We start from the raw sequence: 18,167 nt of genomic DNA, 5'->3' as shown, positions 1-18,167 counted from the left end.
GGGAAATTCTAGGGATTCTGTTCCCAAATGAAGTTACTGGAACAACTCTTCATAACTGAAAGCTAGGTTCCAGGTCCCTCTGTAAGGTGAGGCAGGGAGTCTGAGCACTTTTAGGCCACCACCTTATCATTTATTGATATAATACTGACTGTAGGAAATGTTCCTTTGAACAAACTTATTTATGACAGACATATCGTGAGAAGGGGAGGGATACTTCTAAACTGTGACTTTAAGAAATTTTTCCTGGATGTAAAAGAGAAATGAATTCCTTCTTAGCTAAGTTATCACAGGCTTTTCTACAAGGTGGGGAGAAAAAAGAAAAAAGATGCAACTAAATAACTTTTATATAACACTGAATACAAACCTTATATGGTGACGGTTCAATTCTTTCTCCAAATAATACCTGACCTAGATTTTCAGATGGGCGTTTTCCTTCTGATGCTTGGCAAAAATCAAACCTGCGGGCAAGAATATTTAAGTTTTTAAGCATAAAAGGAAGCAATGAGATATCAAACCCCTAGCCAACCTAGAGGACAGATTAGGTACTGATCACTCTAAGTAGATGAATAAGAAATATACTCCTACTCCAAGTTCCATGTACCACATCTCCCCAAAACAAACAAAAAAAAACCTGAAAATTATGCCTTAGAATGCTTTGATTTTTAAATAATACTTTTATTAAGATGGAAATTATAGAATTAAAAAAATTGACACATTATAATTTATTGTTGTTCATTTCAATGATAAAATTATTTACACCCTAGTCTTCAAGGGAATTTTGCGTAACTCACCTCCTTTTGTTATCTTTCTAATTCAAATATTTACTTAATGCCATTTCAAGAAGATGTGTCAACTACATGGGTTTCTGTCTCATCCCAATATACTGGCCAACATGAAAAGCAGGCTAGACAGACCCTCCGAGAACATGGAGCTGTGGAGAAGCCATAACCAGGCAGCTGTAAGCTTCTCTCTGTGCTATAATTTCCTTGTATTACTAACCAAGTTTTCATAAAGTTTTGTTTGAACGTTACAGCCTAATTTCAGCCTTGCTATAGAATATTAAAGGGCAGTTCTGTGCTCACCATGGTCACTATGGTTGAGACCGGCACAGTGATGGCTACAGACCAGTTAGATCCCTAAGAGGAAGATGAATCTTGGGTGATAAAAAACTGGGGCTGGGAAGTCCCCAAATGAAGATTCTCCATCTACTGGATATAAGAGATTCACTGAGTTTTCCCAAGAATAGCCACAAAGATTTAAGGAGAGAGATTTGTTTATTTAACAAAACAAAAACTAGAAAAAGTCTCCAAAGTTACATAAATTATGGTCCATTCATTCATGAAATTTGTATTCTCTTCTTACACGTTTAGGCACATGGATTCTTGTAGGATAGCCAAACTTTTTGTGTGTGTTTTCTACAGTAAACATATTTTCTTTCAAAACTCTTAGATACCAGAGAAATTTAGAAGCCAACTAAAATTTAGGAACATATTTTATACCCAATATGGAATATAGTGCTCAAATGAACAAAGGATATTTATGCAGCATTTTTTATAATATCAAAAAATGGAAATAATGAAATGCTCATAAATAGAGAATTAGGGAAACAAATCATACACAGACTCTATATGATCTCTACAAAGGGATAATAAACAGCTACTAAAAAGACCGAGGTAGCTGTGTATTAATATAGAAAAGATGTCCAAACAGATTCAGTGAGAAAAACAAGGTGCAAATAAAATATATAAACCTGCTTTCATTTAAAACAAAAATGGGGCTTCCCCGGTGGCACAGTGGTTGAGAATCTGCCTGCCAACGCAGGGGACACGGGTTTGATCCCTGGTCCGGGAAGATCCCACATGTCGCGGAGCAACTAAGCTCATGAGCCACAACTACTGAGCCCGCGTGCTGCAACTACTGAAGCCCGTGCGCCTAGCGTCCATGCTCCACAATGAGAGAAGCCACTGAAATGAGAAGCCCGCGCACCGCAACGAAGAGTAGCCCCCGCTTGCTACAACTAGAGAAAGCCCACACACAGCAACGAAGACCCAATACAGCCAAAAATAAATAAATTTTTTAAAAAATGTATAAATGTGGTTGTGTATGTTAGAATAAGCAGAGAAAAAATGCAGGCGGCAGACAACAAAGCAGTTATTTCTGGGGACTGATTATGTGGGACATATGGATTTTGTTGAAAACTATGTGGGTTTTTTAATAATCAAAAAAATTAAAACAAAATGGCTATTTGTCCAGTCAGGTAAAAAAAGGAATTCATTGTTTTCGTTGGTGCTTCTGTTGCATTGCAAAGTGACATCAGCAGATCACATTTCACATTTTAACCCTACCTTAGAAATAAACAATACCCCTTTTAAAAATGTTTTCAGGCCCTGTACATTTTTTAAATGCATATGAATTTATCCATAACTGTGGAGAAAGTAAAAGTTCTAAATGTACAAAATTCTGATGAGTCATAAAATTTCATATAAAAACCAAGCTGAAAAACTTACGCTGTATATTCATAAGGAAGAACAGATTCCACTGAGTCAAGCCTGTTCACAAATAGTTCTATTTCAGCCTGAAAATGAAGAAACACAGAATTAGAATATAAACAACTAGAGACCAAAACTTAGGTCATGCTTAGCATTAAAAAGGAATTTGACTTTTGAAATGAGAAATTTTATGATATCCAACTCACTTTAAAGACTTACTTATAAATCCATTCACTGAGTAGATTTATATGCATTTAAATTACAATAAAATAATTTTCAGTTGCAAATGTCTCCAATAGTTTCTAAATGCTTTAAGTTCTAAAAATTTCTAGAACATTAAATAAGTATTTAAATTAAATAAGGTATCACTCACTACATCAATATAGATTGCTTTTAAAAATCTGGTTTTCAAATTCAGTATTTCATTCTGCAGCACAAAGATAATTTTTATTTTTAAACAGTTTTAAAAAAACATTCTCGGGGCTTCCCTGGTGGCGCAGTGGTTAAGAATCCGCCTGCCAATGCAGGGGACACGGGTTCGAGCCCTGGTCCAAGAAGATCCCACACGCCGTGGAGCAACTAAGACTGTGCGCCACAACTACTGAGCCTGCGCTCTAGAGCCCGCAAGCCACAACTACTGAAGCGCGAGTGCCTAGAGCCCGTGCTCCGCAGCAAGAGAAGTCACCACAATGAGAAGCCTGCACACGGCAACAAAGAGTAGCCCCTGCTCGCCGCAAGTAGAGAAAGCCCGTGCGCAGCAACGAAGACCCAATGCAGCCAAAAATAAATAAATAAATTTAAAAAAACCCACAAAACATCCTCACAGCATTCAAGGAATGCTGTCAAGAAGAAGAAAAAGAGAAATGGATGCATCCAAGAAATATTCTGAAAATAAATTTGATAGGACTGATTGGTTTTATGTGAGAGTAAAGATAACACACGCCCTAAGTTTAAAGACAAGAGATGCTTTAATTTTCTGATTTTGACAAGTAACAAAAGGGACATTGGAAGAGGATTAGGTTTGAGGGAAGAGATCATGAGTTTGTCTTTAGACATGTTTTGTTTGAAGTGCCTTTGAGATACCTAAGTGTAGAAGGATAAACAGTCATGGCATTCAGAAAAAAAATCTGGAGATATGAATTTGAGACACATCTGCGATTAAATTCAATATGAGACCACTAAACTCTGGCTAAAAGTTTTCAAAAGCTATATCACCTGTGGCTCTTTGAAATGTGAAGTGGTTACAGCCTTTCGGAAAGCAAAATACATGCATTCTTCCACCCAGCAATCCTACTTATGAGAACTTATCTCCTAGGAATAAAATCATGTGTGCACAAGAGATCATGTATAAGAATGTATACTGCAGACTTGTTCATTAAAAGACTAGAAACATATTGTAGTATGCCTGTTGATAGTAAATTAGCTATTAAACACCATGGGACCATTAAAAAAAAAGAAATGTTGCCAGGTAGGTAAGAAATTTCTAGATCAATTGTACTAGAAACACAATCTCATGCTCTTAAGCAGACAGGAGACAGACAATGACAACACGGTTTAATTCTGGAGGACTGCTTTGATCAATTTGAGAATGCTTAACTACAAAGGTAGTAACAGAGAAGAAATTCATAAAGACCAAATCAAATTCAACAACAGAGGAGAGGGAGAAAAGCTGTATCAACTTCCTAGGAAACATGGGTTAACTCAAAGCCACACCTTCCTACTGAAGCTCCCAGGATTTCTTCAACGTATATTTGAAGTTCCAAAGGAACTTGTACCCAGGTACCCGCTCTCCCAATAGGGGCTCATTGCTACTCAATACAGAATTCTTCAGATGAAAATGTCAGTAAGTAATCTGTGCCCTGAAGTACTTTTGGTACTAACCAAAAACAATTAAATAGGAGCTGTTTACCTGTATTTTACAGGGTTAGATCACTATGGCTGCCTCTGGACTCTGATCTGAGGCTACCTGGAAGAGCATAAAGCCACATTTGCCATTTTGATCTCATTTACTAGTGCTGTCAGCAGTCCTCTATACCTGTTAATACCCCAAAAGTGAGACAAAATGTTCAATGTACAAAAACTAATAATACACTGTCATTTGAAAAACAGCAAAACACAGTGGGCAAAAGATGACCTCTGGGGCCAGTTTGCCTGGGTTCAAATCCCAGCTCTACCACTTACACTTGGTCAAATTATTTAGCATCTCAGTTTCCTCATGGGTGCTTCAGTTTCTTTATCTGCAAAATGGGGATAACAGTAACTACCTCACAGAGGTATAAGGATTAAATGAGTTAACATTTATAAAGTATGTCAAACAGTGCCTAATACATGAAGTGCTATGTATTTGTTAAATAAAGGAAACCAAATAAATTTAATGATATTCAGAACAGGGAATGCCTAAACTACACTGCTCATCCACTAAAATGTCCATCCAATATTCATGATATACAATGGAAGGCATTAGCCTTTGTACACGGTACTGAAAACACACATAAAACCCCTAAAACCGTACTGAAATAAAATGACAACTCAATGGTAACACTGTCTCAAACACAAAAAAAAGTTTAACTGTGTCTCCTTGTACAAAATATTGAAGACTATATCACTGGTCTTTCTGACTAAGAAGATAATGGGACATGATATTTAAGCTTACAGAATGCTTGAGTAATTATCACAAACTTATATAACTGTTGTGAAGGCAAAATTCCCCGTTGATAGCTTACTCTGCCAAAACAATTTTCACTAATTATAAGGGGTCAACACTGCTATGAAGATATACCAGAATCCAAGCGCTCTATTTAATGTATCTTTTTTTTTTTTTTTTTTTTTTTTTGCGGTACGCGGGCCTCTCACCCTGTGGCCTCTCCCGTTGTGGAGCACAGGCTCCGGACACGCAGGCTCAGCGGCCATGGCTCACGGGCCCAGCCGCTCCGCGGCATGTGGGATCCTCCCGGACCAGGGCACGAACCCGTGTCCCCTGCATCGGCAGGCAGACTCTCAACCACTGCGCCACCATGGAAGCCCTATTTAATGTATCTTAATGAAGACTGAAAGTTCCTAAAAAGCTAATCCAGTTCACATCTTTAGATTTCTTTCTAGGGAGGAATGCACCTATTATACTCTACACAACTTTCTATGTTTTGAGTCTCAAAATCCACAGATCCACATTTTCATCACATAAGCCAACTCCCTTGTGCCACAATTAAGCATATTCCTTACTCTCAGTACAAAGAGATTAAGAACACAGACTCTGAAGCTAGGCTGCCTGGGTTTAAATCCTGGCTCTGACATTTACTAGCTGTGTGATCTTGGGGAAGTTTCTTCACTTCCCTGTGCCTTGGTTTTCTCATTTGTAGAATGGAGGTAATAATAATTCCTGTTGCAACTGGTTTTTGAGAAGAGTCGAGAACAGTGCCTGTCACAAAGTACTATGTAAGTATTTACTATTATGCAGCAATGTCCAGTAGAACTTCAAGCAATGAAAATACTCTATCTGCTCTGTCAAATACAGTAGCCACTAGCCACACGGGGCCATTAGTCACTTGAAACGTGGTCAGTGTGGCTGAAGATCTGAATTTAAATTTTTATTTAATTTTACATTTAAAAAGTCACAGGGGCTTCCCTGGTGGCACAGTGGTTGCAAATCCGCCTGCCGATGCAGGGGATACGGGTTCGTGCCCCGATCCGGGAAGATCCCACATGCCACGGAGCGGCTGGGCCCATGAGCCGTGGCCGCTGAACCTGCGCGTCCGGAACCTGTGCTCCGCAACGGGAGAGGCCACAGCAGTGAGAGGCCCGCGTACCACCAAAAAAAAAAAAAAAAAAAAAAAAAAGTCACAGGAGGACTTCCCTGGTGGCACAGTGGTTAAGAATCCGCCTGCCAATGCAGGGGACACGGGTTCGAGCCCTGCTCCAGGAAGATCCCACTTGCCACGGAGCAACTAAGCCCGTGTGCCAAAACTACTGAGCAGCCCACGAGCCACAACTACTGAAGCCTGCAAGCCTAGAGCCTGTGGTCCGCAACAAGGGAAGCCACCGCAGTGAGAAGCCCACACACCACAAGGAAGAGTAGTCCCTGCTCACCACAACCAGAGAAAGCCCACACGCAGCAACGAAGACCCAATGCAGCCAAAAATAAATAAATAAAATAAATAAATTTATTTTAAAAAAATAGTCACAGGCGTCTAATGGCTTCTATATGGGACAGCACAGTAATGGAAAAGAATAAAATGCTGCTTAGTACCCTTTATAAACCCTCTTCATATACTTAATATTTTACTCTAGTCATTGCAATCTTCCCTTTACTTGGAAAAATAACTCGAATGTTAGTCTATCCCAGAGGTTGGCAAATTTTTTTCTTAAAGGGCCAGAGAGTAAATATTTTAGGCTTTGCTGGACAAGCAGTCTCTGCCATTGTAGAACAAAAGCAGCCACAAACATTACATAAGTGAATGAGCCCAGCTGTAGCCCAATAAAACTATTTATGGGGATTGAAATTTGATTTTCATGTAATTTTCACTCATCCCTAAATATTCTTCTTCTTCTAATTTTTTTCTAATCACTTAAAAATGTAAACACAGTTCTTAGATTGAGGACCCTACAAAACAGACAGCAAGCTTGACTGGACTCCTAGTTCATCCTTGAGCTCTGTTTACTAGGTATTTTTCAATGTTCTTTAAATTCATATCTTTGGAAACCCAAAACAGGGCAAAAGGTTCAGAGATTTGATGCCATTTAAAAAAAATTTTTAGGACACTGTTGAGGAGCATATAAATTTAGGGTAAAAGTTTCTTCCATTTCTACCCAATGGATGAGGCAAGAATTTTTGCTTAGCCTATGATGTTCTCTCTGAAGTTTCATGGTACATCTCTTAGCTATAGGATTGTAAGATTGAAGGAAAACCGTATTCTCATTTTCTGACTTCTCTCATCTCTCCTTTGAGTCTTAATCTTTCAAAACGGAAAGGTCTTAATCTTTTGAATCATCTATCTCCTTGATCATGCCAGCTGCTTTTCTCGGGACCTTGCCCTACTCTCACATCTTTCTTAAAAGGTATAGCACTGAGAATTACAGGCAGAATTCAAGGTATAGACATCAAAGCTTCATATATGTATAGAATGACATTGTTACTTTTCATTAGCCTTTTTGGCCAAAAGCATAAATTCTTCAATGACACTCTTCATCTCTTTCCAATGTTCTGTAACTGATAGTTTAAAGTTCATCACCTCAAATATATAATTGTTAACTTTTTCTTCAAATATACTTTAACTTGTCCATGACCAAATTAATTTACTACCTTTTGTTCTCTCATATAACTTTAAGAGAGCTTCTGGAAGTATATTCCCAGTGGCTTTATATTATGTTGATACAAGAGTTTAATACTACTAGCTAATTAAAACATTTCACATTCATTCTTTTTGCTAAATTTAAGATCCAAATTAGCCTCAGGGACTTCTGGAAGTCTGTCTCCATTTTTACTATTCCCCATGGTTTATTCCCTACCTCCGCTCGCCCTTAAGCTAACCCATACCACTTGAAATTCCAATTTAACCTTTTTAAAAAACAATCTTGTCAAAACTTTAGACATCAAATTCACTGGCTCCCTCTAAGTCTACTTCAAGTCTCTGAAGCAAACTCTAGAAGCCAGGAAAATTTCTCTTTTAGACACCATGCTAGTCTTCTGATTATATAATTTAGTATCATTTAAACTGATTATTACACTTATTCCATTTCAGTCTATAGCCCAAAGATCCACACACCCTCCCTCCCTATTTTCTTATTTGTACATTATTAGTTTTTATCCTTCTCACACTTGGCATTTTGTCTACTATCAACTCCCCATTAAATTTACCGTATCTATCAACTTTTCCTGATCTGGTGAAGTAGCTTCAAATTCTACTTCTAGTAACAAAAATGTTAACGTCACTGAAGAAGCATGTTTCAGCCTTCCTGTGTGATTTATAAGGATGTCTACAATTATCAAGGTCTGTCCACAAAATTTTCCAAAATATTGACAGCAAAATTCAAAAACAATTCTTCTCACATTATCTTTGACCTAAAAACAAAACTAATTTTAACACACACAGCATATAAACAGAGAACACAACTTCAGTTTGGAGGGAGAACAGAGTCAGACAGCTGGGTTCATTTCAAATCCTAGGTCTATTGCTAATAAATATGTGCTTATGGACAAGTAATTTTGAATGTGAGGAATAAATGACGTAATAATAAAACAAACGATATAGAAGCTGGTTTATAGTTGGCACACAATAACTATAAGTTAAATGTTTAACTATAAGCTAGATAAAGATAGCTATTATTACCTATTATTTTAAAGAAGCTGGACCTTCCTCAATCCAAATATGTATTAGTATAAGGATAACCTTGAGGGTTTCTGTGAGAGGCCCTCCTTCCTCCCTCCCATTAAAGGACACTAAGGACAGTGGCTTCTGATCTACTGTTTATGCCTCTTCATTACTCCCTTCTTGGCTATCAGTCTAGGGAAGGGGAAGATAATAATTATCAAGCACAATTCTCATAGTAACCTTATGAGCTAGGGATTACTTGCTCTACTTTAAGACAAATAAGTTCAAAAACTGGACTGCTGGCTCAAAAAAGTGAGTAAACGCAACTGCTGCTACCACTTTTAATTTTTGCTGCTCTCAGTCCTCCACTTTTCTTCCTTCCAGTCTCTTCTGACACTTTTCCACACTTACTTTTTACAGGAAAGTTGGTCCATCATAGATATCACCACTAAATTGTGGACCTTTTTCCGTCGCTTGGTGAACTAATCAAAACACACCTTGGATATTCAGTTCATTTTGGCTATTTCTGTAGCACTTTCATTCATTCTTCCTTTTTTAAACTGTGCGAATTTGAAAATTTAATATTTATCTCATTTAAAACATGCTAAGAAGTGCAAATTTAAACTGATAAATTTAACACAGAATAGAACAATTTACAATGTATTTGTAAATATGCTACATTTACAACACTCTTTTAAATATTGACCCTTATAGTGAAAGAGGAAAATTTCAAAAATATTATAAGTATTATAAAAATAATATTACGAGATCCTCGTAATATGACAGTAGGACAAATGTTAAAAACAAGAAAGAAGGGCTTCCCTGGTGGCGCAGTGGTTGAGAGTCCGCCTGCCGATGCAGGGGACACGGGTTCGTGCCCCGGTCCGGGAAGATCCCACATGCTGCGGAGCGGCTGTGCCCGTGAGCCATGGCTGCTGAGCCTGCGCGTCCGGCTCCGCAACGGGAGAGGCCACAACAGTGAGAGGCCCGCGTACCGCAAAAAAAAAAAAAAAAAAAAAAAAACAAGAAAGAAGAAAGGAAATGAGACTGCTAGTGAGTTTATGTGGTTTCATGAAGGGCAAAAGTATGTTACAAACATGACATTCGTCCCTAAAAAATATAAATATACACACAGATAAAACAAATAGAAGAAAACATAAACAACTGTTGGCTCTAAGGGTCTAGGTGGATATACAGGTGATCATTATACTATTCTTTCAACTTTTTTGAACTTTGAAAATTGTCACAATTAAAAGTTGGAAAAAGAAAAGGCTTTAAAGATGAGAGTAGACTTTAGTCATATTATGAAGTGACAGAAGCCAAATCAAAGCAATAAGAAATAAAGACTAAAGAGTAAAGTTTAGTGTGGGAGATGTTAGAAGCAGGAAAGATGACTTCAAAAGAAGTAATAAATAGGGGGAAATAGAATTTGCAATATATGTGAAAACCCAGGAAGATTCACAACAAAAAACTCTGAAAAACCATGGGAAATTCATTCAATCAACACATTTATTCAAAGCCCATAATGTCCTGTACTAGAAACCGTGAATGCCATAATAATATAAAACCCATGAATGGCTGCCTTTCAAAGAATTTATAATCCAGATGCGGAGATAGGGCACACATTCAAGGAAGTAAAAGGGCAAAGTGGCAAAGCTATTTATGTGTTCCTAGGGTAGCTAGTGGGATTTAGTTTTCTTATTAAAATAGCAATCGCTGTAAGAGAGCAATATTTGATTAACTTTAAGGTCATTTTCCATTCTAAACATCTTCTTTATTCCCCATCCAAGAGTTAATTACGTGCATCTCCTTCTGGAGATAGCCAACTCCAAGATATCACTTACATGACTCAAAAGAGCCTTAAAGGTTACTTTCTTCACATTCCCACTTTCAACTGTCCCAAAATGAGTTATTACAAGCATGAAAAGTTGTGACATTAACCATTTTAAGAAAGGTACAGATTAATCCTAAAGCAAGACTGTAAATTCTAAAGCAAGACATAGACGAAACAAGAATGATTACAATACCACCCTAAGAAACCTTTTACGGAAATGCTTTTAATTAATTTAGAGTTCTATCGTCTCCCTTCTAAATCCTTCTCCTCCCAAATGTACAATTTTATTTCTAGTCCCCAACTGCCCACTCTACTTCTGATCCCAACTTTGGTCACAACTACACGCTACTTTATTACTTCAAAGCATGCCATGCTATAGTACTGCATTTCCCCCCATTTCCTTGTTCCTTTGTTTTGATTCTGCTTTTACAACTGCCATCATGTATGTCCCAACCGACACGTACAACTGTTTTTCAAGGTAGAAAGAAATCTCAGTGAAGAAATGTGACTTTGTACAAGGATCAAAGCAAGTGACTAGTCACAAAAGTGTCTGAGATACCAAGGTACAGCCATAGAAAAGGAAAACTATGGAAGCTTCCATTACTTTAATATTGGAGAAGCCCACAGTGGGAAAAAGTCCAAAGAAGGAAAACCTTAGCTCAGATATAATTTTAAAATCCCAATAGAAATGCTGGAACTCACAAATGGATGTTCATGAGCTTCGAGTTACCTGACCAACAATGCCCAGAAGCTGATCTCCTAGATATTAAGGTTCTTCCTCCACCTCCCATCAAAAAATAAAATTTCAACTTTAAACTGTATCAAAGAAAGGAATAAACATAAAATGTGACTGGTTAAAAACTGATGACATAGGTAAAGAGCTTTTTGTTGTAACTGCAATAACTGCAAGTCCAGGATTACAAGCAGCCCAGGATCTGCAGGACAGGGCAGGAGAAGAGGTACGGCGCTCAGCCTAGAAGATCCAGGAGTACCCCAATGTGGTGAAGAGCCTAGACTTCGGACTCAGACACTCCTGGAGTTGCATCTTAGCTTCGCTACTTATGAGGTATGTTTGCTTGAGAGGGTACTGCATCCTACCCAGCTTCAGTTTCCCCATCTAAAAACCACAGGATTGTTGGAGGATTAACTAAGATTAATATATAACTGGCACACATAAAGTACACAAATTGTAGTTTCTATCACTGTTATTAGCAAAGGGCACTAAATAGGTATGAAAGGTGAGAGTAAGAAGAACAAAGAAAAATATATTTCACAAATTTCTTACAAAGCCTTTCATCAACACTTAGTTAATTTTCATGGCAATAACCAATGGCTTTGTAGAGTGTGTATATTTAGGTAGCTACAATTAACTACAGTACAACATTTACTACGAGGACACTGCAATAGAAAACTGCAAGGAAGAATAGAAGTAGGGGTTTGGGGAACTGGGCTCTAAGGCTGACTGAGCTCAAACCAGTTTCTAGAACTTAGGTGTGTCTGCATGTGGAGCACCTGTCTGTGGTTTTGTTTCAGATGTTCAAGAACACACCTCTTGAAAAGGGCTTCCCTTTGTAGAGAGCAGTAGGACAGTATTTTATCTGTATCAACAACGCTTGCTTTCCTAATCCTAGCTCTCACATCCACTATAATGAACGATCACAGTTTTAAAATAGTTTTATTCGAAAATTTAATTTCTGAATGCAAACCTTCTAACTCAGTTCCATGTACTTTTTCACAGGAACAAAGAACAATCGTTGGAACGTGAATTTATCCAAAGTCATTCTTTCCAATGCCAGATTTCATACCTGAAACAATATCAGTAACCCTCACACACTGATTACTTTCCAGTAGCTAAGAATCAATGCTCTTCTTCCAGAAAAAAACTATGGGGCTTCCCTGGTGGCGCAGTGGTTGAGAGTCCGCCTGGCCACAACAGTGAGAGGCCCGCTTACCGCAAAAAACAAACAAACAAACAAAAAACTATGAAAACATGAAACTAAATATCAATAAATATATACCAATTATATTGTTAGGTACACATGTAAATTATATTTTTTCTTTAAATATTTCAAAATCTTCAAAATCTCTATGGTCAAGTTAAAACAGGTAAATAATACATTCATTCTTGTGTTTGTTCAGAGCAACATTTAGAACCGTTTTCTTAAATTTGACTAATTCCATATTTATAGGCAACTGCTCCCAAAATAATAGACACAGAATTTGTTAAAAGCTTCTAAAAGTAACTACTGATGAAGGAAATTTAAAAGTGTGATTCTGATTTTCTTTTTTATAAAAAAGTTGTTAAACTAATCCATTTAAACTTTTTTTTTTTTAAACACCAGGGGGGTATATTTGGTCATTTTCCTTACTGGACAGGAAAGAAAATCTTACTCTTTCATCTAAGAACATGATCTGTCCATGCACACACATCATCAAACAGTAAAAAAGTGGCAAATGTTTTCTATAGTTAGTTGTTCATGTTGACAAGCCATTACATAATTGCTTGAAAGTTAAAAGCAGCAAGGGTGAACTGCTCACTAATCTTCAGTTACCAGCCATTAGAATGCCACTTAGCACACTTAAGACTCAATCTAAAGGTAACTTCACATTTAGCTATTCACTTCTGACCAAGGCTTACTCTACTTACTGCAGTCAACATATTATCCCCTGAGTTTAAGAAAGGAAAATGCTAGCAGAAAGGAATACCATGGTTCAGTTCTTTAATACTGTGGTTTGAAAAACTAACAAAATAAGACAAATAAGAGAATTGAAAGACAGAGAAACCTCAAAAGCAATGCAGCATTAAAAAATGTTTAGGTACCATCACATAGCTATTAACTTGATAAATAAAAACTATAAAATACTGTGAAGACACATGGAATCATTCAGCTAATGGCATTGTAAATCAAACCTACCTTTCTTCAAAGAAACCTGGTGGTATTAAATAGAGCTATAAAATTGCTTCTTGCCTTTGACCTAGTAATTTGTGAATATGCAATGAATTCCTGCTAAATACATTCTAGCAAAGTTATTTACAATATAGAAAAATCGGGACCAATCTAGATGCCCTACAAGCAAGAAACAGCTCAGCAAACCATAGTATTGTAATACTACAATGAAATACTGTATAGCCAATGAAAATGTGCACTATGTTGATATTCAAATGTACCTGTAATGACAGCAAGCTAAAGAAAAAAAGGCACAGAACACAGTCACACTGTTTATTAAGGCTAATGAAGATCATAAATCAGAAGTTAAAGGAATATGAATATGACTGTATGTTCACTGGACTACTGTTTCTATGCCAGTAAATTGAACATAAAATAATTTTGAGAGGAGAAAATGACCAAATCCTCAGGGTTCTTTTGATTGTCTCTCAATATACATGGTGAGCTAAATACAGGACATGGACTTCACAGGATATGTAAAGACTATACTCCATAAATTACACTTATGCTGAAAATAAACTTGGTTCATCTTTACACTTATGAATATTGTATAATATTGCAACAATAAATATTGTACTTTCCCTCCAGGAAGGGCAAAATATCTTTCAAGGGGAATATATAGTAAGCAAATATGATTATCTCTATCTTACAGATGGAAAAACTGATAGAAATAGTATCAATGACCTACCCAATTCATCCAACTCCTGATTCCCTAACCTAAAAGCATCTCTGGAAATAATTATTCCCATTTCACAACTCCCACTTCCAATTTTTAAAATAAGTCCTTTCAACTTTTCTGACAGTGTAGACAAGACTGTCTTCCTTAACAAATATGGAATGGATGAGAAAAAAAATATTAATACCCTGATTGAAGTAATGAAAATTTAAACTGTTTACTGTTTTTCTCCTTTGAGAAGCAAAGAGAAGAAATATTAAAGTGTACTTCAAATTCCCTACACCAGTTAGTCAAATTCTAGGGGAAAACTGCTAAAAGTGCCTCTTTCTACTGGTCTAAGATCTGTTTCCACTGACCAAGATGTGAAAGCAGCTGGCAACAAAGATGAAATCCAAACACTTCAGAAAAATGATCTGTCTTGCCTGTTTCATCCCTATACTTGTAAAAACTAAAAATCCAAAAGGACTCCCTGAAATTAATCAAAAGTTAACTAAAAGGAACTACCTAAAGAAGGACCTGTTGAGGAAACAAAATTATCTAACTAGCAGACCACCTGTAAATTTCACTCATACTCATGTCTGAAGTCCATCTCAAATGTCACTTCCTCTCTGTAGCTTTCCCTGAAGACTCCAATCCGCAGATGTTTCCTCATTTGTGTTTTAGTGCACTTTGGACAGCCATCTATTATAACATATCAGATTTTGATAATCTGTCATAAGCTTATGATCTTTGAGGTTCCTAGGAGACAGGAATATCTTTTTTGTGTCTAAGGCACTAGTTAGACAATATACGATTGCTGTTAAATTTAAATTTAAAGACCAAATACTAAGCTTTAAAGGCTGATTACTAAAATATTTAATGGAAAAACCTGTGTGCTTGTGAGACTAGCTCTCTTCCACTTGGAAGCACTATTTTCTTTCAGTCAGAACTCTCAAAGAGCGAAAATTTCTTGCACTGCAAGGTATGAGTTACAGTATTCAAGCACTAACTGTTGATGTGAGTACACCTGAAAGATCCTTAGACATTTTTAGAAATCCAAGTTTTTAAACAGAAACTGTAAAATGCCATGAAAAGTTTAATAGCTTCTTTAGTGCCCTAAAATGAGCTCAAAATTCACAACTATTGTAAAGCTAGCAGTAATAAAATAAACACCAGCTTAAAAAAACCAAGCTTAGTAAATAAACCTACTTATAGATTGTAAAAGTTTGCTGAACGATTATCCTAACTGTTAAAAGTATTAACGGTTTCAAAGAGTTTCTTGCACCCCAAAGGGTAAGTTTTAGCAACCTAAAATAACTGTGTATGTATACTTTCCTGCCCTCTACCTAATAACCTAAAAGCAGGTTACTCTACCTACGTCTCTTTTACTAGTGGTTAAACTGAAAACCTTGAGTTTAAGGTGGTAAGAGATCAAAGTTTTCAAGATCTGCCCTAGGAAGAAAACGCCGGTTTCTCCTGTTGTCTGCTCCTTTTAAGTGTTTAAAACAATCTCGGAGAAACTAGTGGGATCTTACATATTTTTTGCATATTAAATTTCTTTTTTTACACTTAAATGGTAGACATTAACTGTCTCAACCATCACAGCAACTCCTTATTAATGCAGTTTACGCGGTTCTGGGTGTTAAATCCCACAAACAAGGAAGCGACTGCTAACCGTGAGGTAAAAACACCCAAGTCCTAGAAAGAACAAGTCCTCATAACCAATCAGGGTTCCAGAAAAGTAGAAAACGAGAAGCAATGAAATTACAAGTTACTGGAAAACCTGGCCGTCCCCTTCCGTGGAGGCGGGACACGGGGCTGTGAGCGGACACTCGCCCGTGGAACGCTCGCTGACCTGCACGCCTCCAACGCCAAGCGAGCGCCATACACACACAGTCCCTGCTCCGGGAAAACTGAACCCACCTGCTCGTGCTACCTGGCCCGCCGAATTCGCCAGAATCTACGCCGGTACGGAGGCCGTTCCAGAGCCTGCGCCCCACAGCGCGGCCAACCCCACGCGCTTCTGGGGACACCCGACCGCACCCACTGCTACGCCCCCTTCCCCTGAGACGCCGGCTGCCCCCCCCGGCAGAGGGAGGCTTCCTCCTCCGACTGTGCACCGGGGGGTCCGCCAGGCCGCACCCACCTTGCACTCGTCGCTCTTTTTTTCTTCCTCGCAGAAGTTGACTGGCGCCAGGCCGGGCAAGTAGAAGGCTGCGCTCCGACGCGGGCCCGGGGCCGCCCCCAGCAGGAGCAGCGACAGCAGCAACTGCCACCGAGGTGGAGACGACGCCGGCAGCCTCGCGCTCATAACGGCTGTTTCGGGGGAACGGCAGCAGAGCCGCGGGGTGTGAAGAGGGAAGGAGGGACGGGAAGGCTCGGCGACGACTACCAGTCCGCCGGAGCTGAGGCAGGCCGGCCCCGCCACGGATAGTTCCGGTTGCGCTAGGAGACACCGCGGGTTCCGCAACAGACACCGAAGCGGACCTCGACGGAGCATGCGCAGCGCCGCCTGCACATGCTCAGTGAGAGCGGCTGCAAGCGCCCTGAGGAGTTTCCGGGAGGGAGAGTGGAGGAAATCCACTTGCCAGGTTTTCAGCTGGTCGGCTGGGGTGTTTGCCGCGGGAGAGGGTCCAGCCCTCCCGTTCCTGTTCCAAATTCCGATCTAGAGCCCCCTTGGGGCGTCGTGGAGCGTCTCACTTGCCCAGCGCCCCGTGCTTGCTGCCTTGCCCCGGTTTTCCCCGGTTTCCTCACTACAGTGCCCAAGGCACACCAGCCCCTATTACAGAGGTGGTGCTCCAAAAAGTACTTGCTGATGAACGCTGAGTTGGTGGAGGGAAGAAGTTTGGGAGACGGTTGAGTGCAGGATAAGGAAACCAATGGGGAGGAACTAGTCACAAATCTTCAAATAGACAGCTACTCAGAGGTGTGTGCACGGACAGGTTCCCAGCATTGGATGCGGTGGCTCATTCTTGCGTGGGACAGTGATTGTTTGCATAGACTAAACAAGATCTCTTTAAAGAGGTGAGTGGAAATGAGGTGAGGGGAAAAATGGGAGTAGACAAATAGGAGAAGGGAGTATTGACATTTCTTTGCAAAGGAAGACAGGAGCACACCTGAGAGCCCAGTGAGAAATGTAGTTCCAGCAAAATAGAAATCTGGTATGATCATCCCTGGGCAAGTTTCTGTCACTTTTCCTATTGAAGTGATGCGATGTCCGTTTGTATATGCACAGACGTACTTGTGTGTGTTTGTGTGGTGCGTTTTGAGTATTTTTCAAGGAGAAACTTGCTTTTCGTGACAAAGGAAAACACACAACATAAAAGATGTGAGTTAAATTTTATTCAGGGACTTTACTGAGGACCATAGCACAGGAGACCACCTCTCAGATAGCTCTGAGGAACTGTTCTGAAGAGGTAAGGGAGGAGCCAGGATATATAGGAGTTTTTTGGCTGGAAAAAAACAGGTAGGCCAACATCAAAAGGTTACTGCTAAACACAGAAAACAGACATCTCAAGTTAAAGGTTTTAGTGCTTTTGTATGTATGAGAAGATGCAAGAATCTGAGTTCACTGAAATTATTCCTTAGATATGCATCTTTATCCAGGGCCACTATATAAAGCACAGAACATTCCTGTTTTTTCCTCCATCCTGAATTCCCCTCAGGGTGCACTGTTGATGCACGACTGCAGTAGCGAATAGCTTGATCCTTGTAGAACTGGACTGGTGGGCAACAGTCTTTATAAAGTCAATTCCTCTGAGCTTTAGAGTTCAATCGAATCTGCAGAGAGGACACCAACTTAGAGTACATAAGCAAGGAATCATAACCCAGAACTACCTCCCGCTCAGAATTCAAGAATTGGCAAGTCAGGACTTCCTTGGTGGTGCAGTAGTTAAGAATCCGCTTGCCAGTGCAGGGGACACGGGGGTCGATCCC

At 39.1% G+C, this 18,167-nt stretch overlaps 1 protein-coding gene across 1 annotated transcript in view; it reads right to left on the bottom strand.

Annotated features, from left to right (window-relative positions):
* The window catches only part of TM9SF2 (transmembrane 9 superfamily member 2), a 57,676-nt gene extending 41,085 nt beyond the window's left edge, over positions 1 to 16,591 (bottom strand). Inside the window, exons 1-3 of the mRNA XM_079902837.1 lie at positions 16,378 to 16,591; positions 2,508 to 2,575; positions 365 to 458 (exon numbers count right to left, since the gene is read on the bottom strand). Of these exons, the coding sequence (XP_079758963.1) occupies positions 365 to 458; positions 2,508 to 2,575; positions 16,378 to 16,542 (327 nt within the window). The 5' untranslated portion in view covers positions 16,543 to 16,591. The remainder of the gene's footprint in view (positions 1 to 364; positions 459 to 2,507; positions 2,576 to 16,377) is intronic.
* Positions 16,592 to 18,167: the final 1,576 nt, after the last annotated feature.

This window comes from Stenella coeruleoalba (genome assembly GCF_951394435.1).
Source record: "Stenella coeruleoalba genome assembly, chromosome: 18".
Classification (NCBI taxonomy): domain Eukaryota; kingdom Metazoa; phylum Chordata; class Mammalia; order Artiodactyla; family Delphinidae; genus Stenella; species Stenella coeruleoalba.
This window is presented reverse-complemented; position numbering and strand designations above follow the sequence as displayed.